Below are 13282 nucleotides of genomic sequence, written 5' to 3' on the forward strand. Positions count from 1 at the left end.
TATGTGGTCTGCTACTTAATTTCAGAAAATGTAAATTGCAAGCAAACTTAAACATTTCAAAGCGATGGCAGAAATGAATAACAAACTGGACAATGGTACTTTGTCAGAAATAAAGTCGCTTCTTTGGGGAAATGATTTGAAGGATGAAGTATTTTCCAGATGGACACAAGGTATGTATATTAGTTGTTGTTGATTGAGGTAGTTTCGGATGAACGAATTCGGATGAACGAATTCGGATGTTACCTATTTAGCTATAAAGATCTTAAAGAAACTATTAATGCTGATGATCATTGTGCATTCATATATTTGGGCATTTTTTGACGAAGTATTTATAAAAATTATATTGTATTCCAAAACATGATAGGTCTGGATCAATATGGGGTATTAGTCCAAATAATTGTACGTTGACAGATTTTTTTTAGATTTTTGATATGGCAAATCCTTCACGTACAAATTGTTTAGTATCAAAAGTGGGTAGTTGTTCTGATCAGGATTCCGGGTTAAAGCATATAGCGTCTATAAAATATCATAAAAACAAGAAATATTACCAGATAATGTTATTTTATATTAGTTCCGTACACAAAAAATAAATATCCAACTTATAATTATGAGTTTGACTGCTTTTTTCATTTCATTCTGTCAAAACATAACGATATATACATGAAGGGCACCTGCAAGACTTTAGGGCACAGTTTTAAATCGCTCGGAACATTTCGGCCATGGCAGAGTTGTTACGATTGTATAACAAGGTCTATCTCGAAGCTTTGTCGAAGGAGGCCGAGCTATTACGATTGTATCGAGTTGTTCCCCTTCGCATAATTGTTGCCTGTGTCAGTCAACTTTCGTTTTATTGGAAAGGTAAACAACTTGTTTTAATGCACTAAATGCTTGTTTAGTGCAAAATAACATTTCACTTACATGGTAAAATATGAATATAACTCTTTATGATCAATTTCAACCATAAAATACTTCACTTAAAACAATTTCAATATTTTTAAAACACCCCCGTTTTTTGCACATTCCCGTTTCGACGTTAGGGATTGGAAGAATCCCGTATAACATGTCTATTATTTTAGACTATATGGGGTATGTGACGAAAACAGGAATCCAGTGGCAGAATTTCATTTCCTTATATACCAGACACTGTTATTCCGTGTCTGACTTTCATCAAGGAGGCATGTTTTCCCCTTTTCCTGAGAAAAAAATCCCCTTTAAAAAATAAATTCCGGGGTTCCCCCTGGTTTGTAAAAGTTGCCGCCACTTTTTTGCAAAGGTTAAGGGGGCAAAAGGCACAAGGGTCCAGGGCAGCGCCCTTGTGGTTGCTCAGAAGGGGCGAAACCCTGAAGCTCATGGGGTTTAAGCATTTTAAGAGCCTTAAATTGCATTTATTTAGCACATTCAATGATTGTCGTGCAGAACATAATATAATATTGTTGTACATGAAGTACAAGATATTTGCTATTCTATTGACAAAATATAGATACAAGTATATAAATTATAAAAAATAATGCAAATATTGCCGAAAATGCGACATATATGTATCAATATGTTGATTTCAGTTTAATGCCTGTATACAATAGTGTCATAGAATTAAAGAATACAATTATGAAATTATGAGATCTATAAATTTAAATTAAATGGGAACTCACTTAAGAAATATATATTGTATATATATACATTGGCCATTATGTGACTGTCCTAATAAAATAGTGTCTACTCTTTACTGCAGCCTTATCAAATGGGATGTAGTTCCATTTATTTGTAAGCATACCCAATGACTTCTGTTAATCTTTTTGACACTTTTTAACCACCTAAAATGCTGCATTTATAGCAATTACAAATTGCGACAAAAACGAAAGTAAATCTATTCTTAGCGCGTAAATGTCATTACGAAATTTGCATATCACGTGTCTTTCTGACAACCTAAAATTTGCATTTTTTACATGTTACATGTTAACTTACATGTTAGTTACGCATCAACAAAGCTGTTGAGCTTAATCGTAAAATTGTTTGCTAATAAGAGACAAAATAGTTAAAGGATGTCGTTGTTAATCCGTGAAAGCAATAAAATTTCGCAATTATTAACGAGGTGTTGACTGGGCTGTGACTGCTTGCCCTAATTATCGGATTTGTTGTCGCACCAGCAGATGCACTTGATTTATAACAGTGACAGAATCAATGCCATGGCAACCAAAAGGAAAAACTTTAAAAATCTTCTTCTCCCGAACCACAAGGCTTAGGCCGTTGATATATGGTAGGTAGGATCACCAAATAGTCCTCTACCAAGATTGTTCAAATTATGGCCCTTGGGTCAAAATTGGCCCCGCCCCCGGGGGTCATGGGTTTTCTCTATATGTTTATAGTGAAAACTTCAAAAATCTTCTCCTCTGAACTTACTTGGCCTAGAGCTTAGATATTTGGCATGATTCATCGTCTAGTGGACCTCTACAAAGTTTGTTCAAATTATGGCCCTGGGGTCAAAATTGGCCCCACCCCGGGGGGTCATGGGTTTTCTTTTTATGTTTATAGTGAAAACCTTAAAAAATCTTCTCCTCTGAACTTACTTGGCCTAGAGCTTAGATATTTGGAATGATTCATGGTCTAGTGGACCTCTACGAAGATTGTTCAAATTATGGCCCTTGGGTCAAAATTGGCCCCGCCCCGGGGGGTCATGGGTTTTCTCTATATGTTTATAGTGAAAACTTAAAAAATCTTTTCCTCTGAACTTACTTGTCCTAGAGCTTAGATTTTTGGCATGATTCATCGTCTAGTGGACCTCTACAAAGTTTGTTCAAATTATGGCCCTGGGGTCAAAATTGGCCCCGCCCTGGGGGGTCATGGGTATTCTCTATATATGTTTATAGTTAAAACTTCAAAAATCTTCTTCTCTGAACTTACTTGGACTAGAGCTTATATATTTGGCATGATTCATCGTCTAGTGGACCTTTACAAAGATTGTTCAAATTATGGCCTTGGGGTCAAAATTGGCCACGCCCCGGGGGGTCATGGGTTTTCTCTATATGTTTATAGTGAAAACTTCAAAAATCTTCTCCTTTGAACTTACTTGGCCTAGAGCTTAGATATTTGGCATGATTCATCGTCTAGTGGACCTCTACAAAATTGGCCCCGCCCGGGGGGGGGGGGCATTGGTATTCTCTGTATGTTTATAGTTAAAACTTCAAAAATCTTCTCCTCTGAACTTAATTGGACTAGAGCTTAGATATTTGGCATGATTCATCGTCTAGTGGACCTTTACAAAGATTGTTCAAATTATGGCCTTGGGGTCAAAATTGGCCACGCCCCGGGGGGTCATGGGTTTTCTCTATATGTTTATAGTGAAAACTTCAAAAATCTTCTCCTTTGAACTTACTTGGCCTAGAGCTTAGATATTTGGCATGATTCATCGTCTAGTGGACCTCTACAAAATTGGCCCCGCCCGGGGGGGGGGGGCATTGGTATTCTCTGTATGTTTATAGTTAAAACTTCAAAAATCTTCTCCTCTGAACTTAATTGGACTAGAGCTTAGATATTTGGCATGATTCATCGTCTAGTGGACCTTTACAAAGATTGTTAAAATTATGGCCTTGGGGTCAAAATTGGCCCCGCTCCCTTGGGGGTCATGGGTTTTCTCTATATGTTTATAGTGAAAACTTCAAAAATCTTCTCCTCTGAACTTACTTGGACTAGAGCTTAGATATTTGGCATGATTCATCGTCTAGTGGACTTCTACAAAGATTGTTCAAATTATGGCCTTGGGGTCAAAATTGGCCCCGCCCCGGGGGGTCATGGGTATATTTGATATGTTTATACAGGGATGATAAAATTCCGGATTTAAGGCCTCACGGATCGATTTTGAGATGAATGTAAATCCGTTGAGTTTTTTTCTGGGGGGAGGGGTACAGGGAGCGATTCGAGCTCAGTTCGAACAATATGGGTACGAAAGGTGAGTTTTCCGGAAGCGTAAAGCCGGAAATTAACGAAACTATTTACGTCTTGGCAATCGAGCTATATGATTGGTTAAGATAGCATCCGGTGATTACGGAAATTACCGATGGGACTAGAAGACTGTATCAGGATGGTCGTATCCGGATATGACAGACGACGAAGACGAATAAACGGGTATTGGAAAATTGGAAAAAAACGACCACCACCAACTTCTAAAAACATCGATTCGTCGATTTTAAGGGTACTTTTTTTTTTAAGAGAAATTCCCGAAACGTTTCTTTTTAAGTTAATAGAAAGTGATCAAACTGAGAATGAATTTTGCGCATGTAGCATATTTCGGACATCCCGATTCGGATTGTGTCATAATCGATTTTTATTTTACAAATTTTATTTCGCCGATGGAAGTTTAAGCTGTAAACCGTTTCTTTATTATTCTCATAATGTTTGAAGCATTGTTCTCAATAAGAAGTGGCTGTTGACCTTTATGGTTCAAATGAAAATTGGTTTGGTTCAAATTTAAAAAAAAAAAATGAATAAATATTTTGTAGTAGTAATATATATATTACGTATAGGCAGTCATTTTATTTTCTATTTGAGACAGTTCAACGAAACTTCTTGAGGACCCAGTTTGAGTGAGATTTAAAATCTATAGTTGTAATTTGTATTTCCAGGTATGTTGATGGTTACAAAAGTCAGGGATGAACAGACACCTCAGCCAGTGCGTCCAGTTGTTCCTGTCAATGACTGACAATTCAATCCAGAGGCCATGATACTTGGATTTATGGCTGAACATGCTCCCTGGCACCACAGTAGTGTGTCTTACTTAAGACACTTGCCAAAGATACAAAAGCTCTCAGTGAATTAATACTTCTAAGGTGTACAGCATCATACAAGATGACTTACGGAGTAGCTAGCCATTTCAATGATGAACATGTGGAGGAGTTAATGGATCTCGGTTTTGTTTCAACTAAGACAAGTCAACAAACACAAACAATGAGAAAACTGTTGCAGATATTTTTCTGCTATAGAGAAAGAAATAGTATTGAGACATTTGGCCTCCTTAAAAATCACAAGAGCTGATTCTGAATCAATTTTCAAGGATTTTGAAAGCCTGTTTGATAGACTTAAACTGCCGTGGGACAATCTAGTTTGTGTGCTACTGGACTCATGTAACACCATGAGGGGAAAAAATCTGGCTTTGGGACCAGAATATGTCAAAGTCCACCATGTCCACAACGGCTACGCTGCAAAAGAATTTAAGTCCCGTTTGGATATTACTTGGAATAATATATATATTAATTAATAATATGATATTCCCATCAAATGTGCAGAAAATGGAATAAATACTCTTATGATACATAAAAATTGAATTGATAACACTTTTACAATAAACATATGCAAGCATGATAATTGATATGTTGTTCATTATTATAAATCAAACATCCCACAGTGTAGACTGTTCATACACAGGCATTGGATCATAGCCAGTTGAGTTTTATGGGAAGTTGACAACTGAACCAAAATGTCAGGTACATGTCTAATGCCTGTGACTTCAGGTAAAAAAAGTAAATTTATCTTTGTTTAAAGACAAAGGTGTTAAACTTCACTGCTAAGATAACCTGATAATTGTTCTGATTGTGGATGTCTCATGTTGAACATAATTATTTCTACCAAACCAAAAGGTGTACTCCTTGATCACTATTCTAAGGCAAAAAAGGGTATTAGAATCCCTGAAAAACTGAAAGCTTCGGGGGGCTTCGCCCCCCTTGTCCCCCCACCAGGGCTTTGCCCTGGACCCATCGGGGGCCTTAAGCGGCCCCCTGAACCCCACGCAGACATTTTCAGGATTGGCAACTTGGCTCTGTTATCATCCCTGTTATAGTTAAAACTTCAAAAATCTTCTCCTCTTGACTCACTTGGACTAGAGCTTAGATATTTGGCATGATTCATCGTCTAGTGGACCTTTACAAAGATTGTTCAAATTATGGCCTTGGGCTCAAAATTGGCCCCGCCCGGGGGGGGGGGGGGGTCATGGATATTCTCTATATGTTTATAGTTAAAACTTCAAAAATCTTCTCCTCTGAACTTACTTGGACTAGAGCTTAGATATTTGGCTTGATTCATCGTCTAGTGGACCTTTACAAAGATTGTTCAAATTATGGCCCTGGGGTCAAAATTGGCCCCGCCCCGGGGGGTTAGGGTATTCTCTATATGTTTATAGTTAAAACTTCAAAAATACTTTCCTTTGAACTTACTTGGACTAGAGCTTAGATATTTGGCATGATTCATCGTCTAGTGGACCTCTACAAAGATTGTTCAAATTATGGCCTTGGGGTCAAAATTGGCCCCGCCCCGGGGGGTCATGGGTATACTTGATATGTTTATAGTTAAAACTTCAAAAATCTTCTCCTCTTAACTTACTTGGACTAGAGCTTAGATATTTGGCATGATTCATCGTCTAGTGGACCTCTACAAAGATTGTTCAAATTTTGGCCCTGGGGTCAAAATTGGCCCCGCCCCTGGGGGGTCATGGGTTTTCTCTATTTGTTGATAGTAAAAAAAATCAAAAATCTCCTCTGAACTTACGTTGCTTAGAGCTTAGATATTTGGCATGATTCATCGTGTAGTGGACCTTTACAAAGATTGTTCAAATTATGGCCTTGGGGTCAAAATTGACCCCGCCCCGGTGGGTTAGGGTATTCTCTATTTGTTTATAGTTAAAACTTAAAAAACTTCTCCTCTGAACTTAATTGGACTAGAGCTTAGATATTTGGCATGATTCATCGTCTAGTGGACCTCTACAAAGATTGTTCAAATTATGGCCTTGGGGTCAAAATTGGCCCCGCCCCCTTGGGGGGTCATGGGTTTTCTCTATATGTTTATAGTGAAAACTTAAAAAAATCATCTCCTCTGAACTTACGTTGCTTAGAGCTTAGATATTTGGCATGATTCATCGTCTAGTGGACCTCTACAAAGCTTGTTCAAATTATGGCCCTGGGGTCAAAATTGACCAAACCCTGGGGCTGAAGGGTTTTCTCTATATGTGTTCATAGGCTTAGGTTTTCAATATTTGTATATAATGGAAGAATGTGCAATATATGACAGGTGAGCGATTCAGGGCCGTTTGGCCCTCTTGTTAATCCAGATGTGTCTTTTTTATGATGGGGTAATAAAATTTAGATCGATCCCAGCATTTTATTACTCTTTGATTTAATGCAATTATGACATTTCAGAGAAATGTTACAATTCCATCTTGGAAATACATTCACAGCTGAAATAAAATAATTTAATATTTCATCATTGACACCATTTATTAGATAATTTACCGTAATTATCTATAAACAATGTATTCACATAAAAAAGATTTGGACACAATTATTTGGAGTAACATTGATTTTAAGGTCATACTGCTGTATTCATTTTCTCATTTTCAAATATCCTGAAAAGTACCTATACAGATAAGGACTGCTTATCAGTAAGTTGGCTATTGACTGGGAGGTGCAATCCGGCCACTTGTCTATGTGCTAAAGGGTTAAGAGTGATAGATTTCGAAAGCTATTAAAGCAAATTTAATGCAAAATGTTAAAACTTGTTCAAACAAGATGCTAACAATACCTAGCATCTGCCATAGTGTTTACAAAGTGTTAATATGTTGGTGTTTGTAGGGCAGTAACTCACTTCTCTCTATTTCACAGTCTGGAAAAAATCATAGACAGGCTATGGAATCCAAAACATTTGTTTGTCATCACAAAAGCTTCTTATAAACAATGTAGGGTACAATATTAATGTAGGTTATGTTACCCTTTATAAATACTATTGTCATTAGAAGTACTTGTAATTCAATATATACACTTTACTTGACTGTAATGTAAGACAATTTTCAGGTTTTGTGTTTGGCAGTGATGAAAGGACGGCACTTGTACAGTATGAAGGGGGTCCTTGTGCAGTTATAGCTCCTGTCCAGGGATTTGTTGTGAAGAATGCACTATTTGGTGATAAACCCTGTAAGGATCATACACAATTGTCAGGTATGCATTATAACATGTTTTTGATCTCAATTAACATATTAAAGTGGATAAATAATCTTTCTAATTTGTGACCTTTTACCATTTATCTGTTCTTAACATAAAGTATAAGAACAATACCTGTTTGTTTTATATAAAAGACAATGTTGTGTATTGAGAATTTGTTTAATATCTTTATAAATGAGATAATTTTTTAGTGTTGGAGCTTATGCCTCCTGCAGTATCTGATTAAATCATTTAGAAAGCCTCTGCGAAAACAACCTCCAAATTTCCATTCACTTATTCATTAATTAGTTCCATTATGTAAGTTTATTAAGCATGCTACTTCTAGTACAAAGGCAATTCTAAGATATTTGTTATTTGTTTTTGCTTTACTGTACAATGAGTTTTGCAGTCATGCTTTGCGCGGTAAATGCCAAGCAAATGGTACTATAAAGAAAAAAATAAATATCACATTTATGTTGTCTTACTAAAGGCTTTTTTTATGAAAAGGAAAATGAAGTTTAATTTAAAAATACTGTTATAAATTTATTAATAAAATAAATGTTTAAATTTAAAATTAGTTAATATGTCGAATCAGTCTCTTGAAGAGTTTTTCTATCAAGTCTTTGTTCCATAATGTTTAACAGCTTTTTACTTTTTCTTCAGAAAATGAAAGTCTGGACTTGCTAGTACAAGCACTTTGTGATATTCTAGTCCTCATCTCCACTAATGGCTATTCGGTTATTAGCTTGGAGGAGGAGGAGGAGCCAGAAAACAACAAGAGTCAATCAGAACTGAGCACTGAGTCAGCTGACTGCAACAAAATTGATATGGACCAATCAGAAGCAGGCCAGAGCTCTTGTAAAAGATCCAAGCTTCATGTAGATCAAAATGTCTTCCATTCAAGATTGAGGTAAAAGTCTACATCAAGAGATGATGCTATTTGAAACTGTTCCTTCTTTCTTTTTTAAAATGTGCTGATGATTATATTGGTAACCATCAATTAAATACACTTCCCAAATACAATTAAGACGGTATTCTTGTTAGAATTAGGTACTTCAATTATTCTCAGTAATCCTAAAGATGCAAAAGATGAATTTGTGTGTAGACTTCAGCTTGTTCTTTAAAGAAATTTATAAAATGTTGGTATGAAACACAAGTAAAAATATGATTGTCTAATCCAAAGTTAACAGAACTATCTATACCAGAGATTCCGCTGTTATATTTGCCTCCCTATTCTGTTAAATTTTTAGGTGTACCAAGTGTGAAAGTGAAGCATCTGTTCGGAAGTGTCTGCGGGAAAATATATCTGCGTTCACAGGTCCTTCAGGCGTTCTACTATATCTCTACTCTATAGTGCTAACTAAAGTAAGGTATAATGGTCTACAGGTATAGTTATTACTATTTGTTGAGCCTGACTAGCTATAAAGATTTTGTCTTTAATTTCATGGAAAAGAATATAATAAGTTACAGGTTTAGAATGTGACCAGATATGGGATATACAGGGCAACGGGTGAGAGCGAAGTTTGAGCAGGAATATGCGCTTCGTATATCCCATATCAGGTCAGCTAACCCGGTAACAATTATATCACGTCGACAACCCATACCGTACATTTATATTGATTTATTGATGGGAAATGTTTCAATGATTCATCTGAATTGGAAAATATACCCAATTTTGGTATGATATATTAAATTGGTGACCCAATGTGGAAAAATACAGGGTCACCGAATGGCGTTGCCTCATTCATGTTGATGGCGTGATATTGCTGAATATTAATATTGACATATAAAGTTGATTGAATTGTTTGTGGTAAGATTGATTTTTTTGCCATTTAAGGTAATATAAATTATGTTTCTAACTTATTTACTTATATTTTGACAGATAAGTCCTACTTAAGTGAACAGTGTTTATCAGTGTCATTCATGTATTTCACCCACCGGGTAGGCTATCCTTTGTAATTGTATGCTTGTCTGACAAAAAATGTTAGTCTGAAAATAGTTGTTATGCCCCCCTTCAAAGAAGAGGGGTATATTGCTTTGCACAGGCATGTCGGTATGTCAGTCGGTCGGTCGGTAGACCAAAGCTTGTCCGAGTGATAACTCGACAATTCCTGAATGTATGGTCATCAAACTTGACATGAAGGTTGGGCCTGACCAGTAGATGACCCCTATTGATTTAAGGGCTCATCAGGTCAAAGGTCAAGGTCACACTGACCTTTAATGGTAAATAATTTTAAAGCTTGTCCGATTGATAACTCAACAATGCCTAGACCTATGGTCATCAAACTTGATATGGAAGTTGGGCCTGACCAGTAGATGACCCTTATTGATTTTAGGAGTCATCGAGTCAAAGGTCAAGTTTACAGTGACCTTGAATGCAAAAATGTTTCGAGTGATAACTCGACAATGCCTGCAACCATGGCTCTCAAACTTGATTTGATGTTGCGTCTGATCTGTAGATGGCCCCTTATGATTTTAGGGGTCATGTGGTCGAAGGTCAAGGTCACTGTGACCTTGAACGAAAAAAATCTTGTCTGTGTGATAACTTGTCAATGCCTGCATCCATGGCCCTCAAACCTGACATTTAGATTTTTTGTGACCAGCTGATGACTCCTATGGATTTTGAGGTCAAAGGTCATGGTATCTTAAAACTGCCTTAACGGCATCCAATGTCAGTGACAAACCAGCTGTCATTTGGGTCCATGCATATTTCATTCAATTGTCCATATAATCCTGACAACATGGCGCTCAGGGGGGCATAATGTTTGACAAACATCTCTTGTTTCTGTTGTCTTGTTTAGTTTAGTTAATACTTACTGTTTAAAGAATAATGCCTGACCTTTCACTGTCCACGGAAAATAATGCCTCACCTATCACTTTCCAATGAAAATAATGCCCCACCTACTACGGTCCACAGAAAAGTTTGGTCACTGCAAGGCAAAAAAGTTTTATTCTGAATTGATGTCCTTTCTTTGTTACTCTTCAGGGTATAGAACAGATTCGCAATGAAGTGGAAGATCCTGGAGAACCACTTATACACGGCCTTTTTGGACATGGCACGTAAGACCAATGTTTGTTTATTTTTGTGTCGTTTACGTAGTATGGCCATCATATACAGATCATGTTGTCCAGCTTCATCAACATCTGCGGCGTTCCATTTGCATTTCTGCCCTATAACTTGGACATTTCTTCTCCAATTTTTACAAAACCTGGCAGCATTGGTTATTGCCATTATATCTTGACTTTGTTTCATTACCAGTCAGATTTTCCTTGAGCTGAAAAAATGATAAGGGCTCTTGACATTTAGTGACACATCTGATTTGGAGGATTCTAGTTAGTTCAGCTGGGTACGAAATAATGATTTTTTGATTGGTTCTTGTATGTTGAGCATTGTTACATAACGCATGTAAACACTCAAGAGGCCGAATTTTCTCTCTCATTGACACTTAGTCAGAAAGTGCGTCTCTATGTAACTAGGTCATATTGGTCAAGTTTGATCATGGATCAAGAAGTAAAACCAATTTGAGTTTTGCTCACATTCTACACCAAATCTTAATGACACTGTGTTTGTTTGTATGAAATCTAGATCAATGTTATTATGCCCCCTCTTTACAAAGTAAAGTAGGGGCCATAATATAGGAATCATGTGCATCAATCTGGTCGATATCTTTCTCATTCATGGTCAGATTTAAAAGTTATTTTGCAGAAGTGACCAACATAGCATGAGAATGTGTCGCGCACAAGACCCGTGTCCCTACCTTTGAGGTCAAGGTCACAGCAATCTTCTGAACTGAACTTGATGTTTTGCCATATAAGCCTTACTGATGATAGTTTGTGTCATATAACAGTAACAATATTTTCCAATCTTCCTTATGTCTCTCTGTGGCATGTTTACCTATAGTGACACATTCTTTACTTGATTTCTTAAGCTGTTCTATCAAGGCAGTATGTCTGACACTTGGGGGTGCAGGGGGATTTATCACATTCTCTGATAGCTCTTTTTATAATTATTCACCTATCAATATATGATAATGACTAAAATGATTGTAAAGAAATTTAATTCCTCCACTTAAACTGTCATTAAAATGCCTGCTTTTAATTAATTATAACTGTACCAATACTTTCATTTCAGACAAAGTCTGATAAACCTGCTCATCACTGGTAAAGCTGTCACCAATGTATGGGATAATGATAAGGACATATCTGGACTCAGTAAGTAATTAATTGAATGTATCGGACTTCTCGACAGTTGTAAAGTTACAGGACATTGTTGTTACAGAACATATGGTTCTGTATTATGAACATTGCCACTTTGTGTTGCTAGTCAGAAACTGTAGCCTTTATCTTTCCGTATTGTAGAAACTATGAGCAATTGCTTCAAGTCTAAATTTTTAACCTGCAATGCCCCCTGACCCTTAAAGTGACACTCTTATTCAAAATCAATACATACACATGTACAACAAACATAGTTTTTGAGTGATAAATCTTTAACTACTATCTAAATAATGCATTTATGGAAAATATTAATAACTGATAACAAAATTGAAACTATGTATTTGATAGCTGAAAACGCAAAAGTATTTAATGATTGGTAAATTTCTAAAACATTTACTGTAATCTGCTATAGTCTCATAAGGTAGAAATGTCGTGTTTTATGCACATTTCTTTCAAATTAAACACAGTATCCTTCAAAAGAACCATTGTTTTCGACATTTAATTATCCTTTTTGGAATATTAAAACAATTGTATTAATTGTGGTAAATCTTATGTGGGAGTAAGAGTGCATCTTTAAAACCTCTTGTATGGCGATGATCACTTAGACCATGAAACAAATCAATACGTCATCTTAAAAGTTCGCGGCAACACATCGTTTCTGTCAGTGACATGTCTGACAAAAGAACAATTGTTTTCGACATTTAATTATCCTTTTTGGAATATTAAAACAATTGTATTAATTGCGGTAAATCTTAACACTATAGAGGTAACATTTTTAGCCCAAATATCCTGGAAATTTGTCAGAAAGGTGGTTTTGATAATTTTGAAGTCAAGCTCGAATATGAGTCATCTGTTTTTTTTATTGTTATTTATTGTTTTAAAATCATTGAAAGTACCAACTTCAAACTTCATGAACTTATTCACAGAACATTGTGTTTTTTTGTGAAGAGTTGTATAAAATCCAACCTAAATATTGTAAGAGTAATTGTCCTTTGTATCTTTTTAAACAAAAACATATTTGTCATGTGTTTAAAAAACTGGACATATAATAGTTCCACCTCTGGTGTATGGAAGGGCAGACAGGCACCATCCAGTATAGATTCCGATCAATT

At 36.2% G+C, this 13282-nt stretch overlaps 1 protein-coding gene across 1 annotated transcript in view; it reads left to right on the forward strand.

Annotated features, from left to right (window-relative positions):
• LOC128232936 (ubiquitin carboxyl-terminal hydrolase MINDY-3-like) overlaps window positions 1-13282 on the forward strand; it is a 24349-nt gene continuing 11067 nt past the window's right edge. Inside the window, exons 1-6 of the mRNA XM_052946748.1 lie at window positions 1-170; window positions 7830-7973; window positions 8619-8865; window positions 9206-9320; window positions 10942-11015; window positions 12088-12167. Of these exons, the coding sequence (XP_052802708.1) occupies window positions 65-170; window positions 7830-7973; window positions 8619-8865; window positions 9206-9320; window positions 10942-11015; window positions 12088-12167 (766 nt within the window). The 5' untranslated portion in view covers window positions 1-64. The remainder of the gene's footprint in view (window positions 171-7829; window positions 7974-8618; window positions 8866-9205; window positions 9321-10941; window positions 11016-12087; window positions 12168-13282) is intronic.

This window comes from Mya arenaria, chromosome 1 (genome assembly GCF_026914265.1).
Source record: "Mya arenaria isolate MELC-2E11 chromosome 1, ASM2691426v1".
Taxonomy (NCBI): domain Eukaryota; kingdom Metazoa; phylum Mollusca; class Bivalvia; order Myida; family Myidae; genus Mya; species Mya arenaria.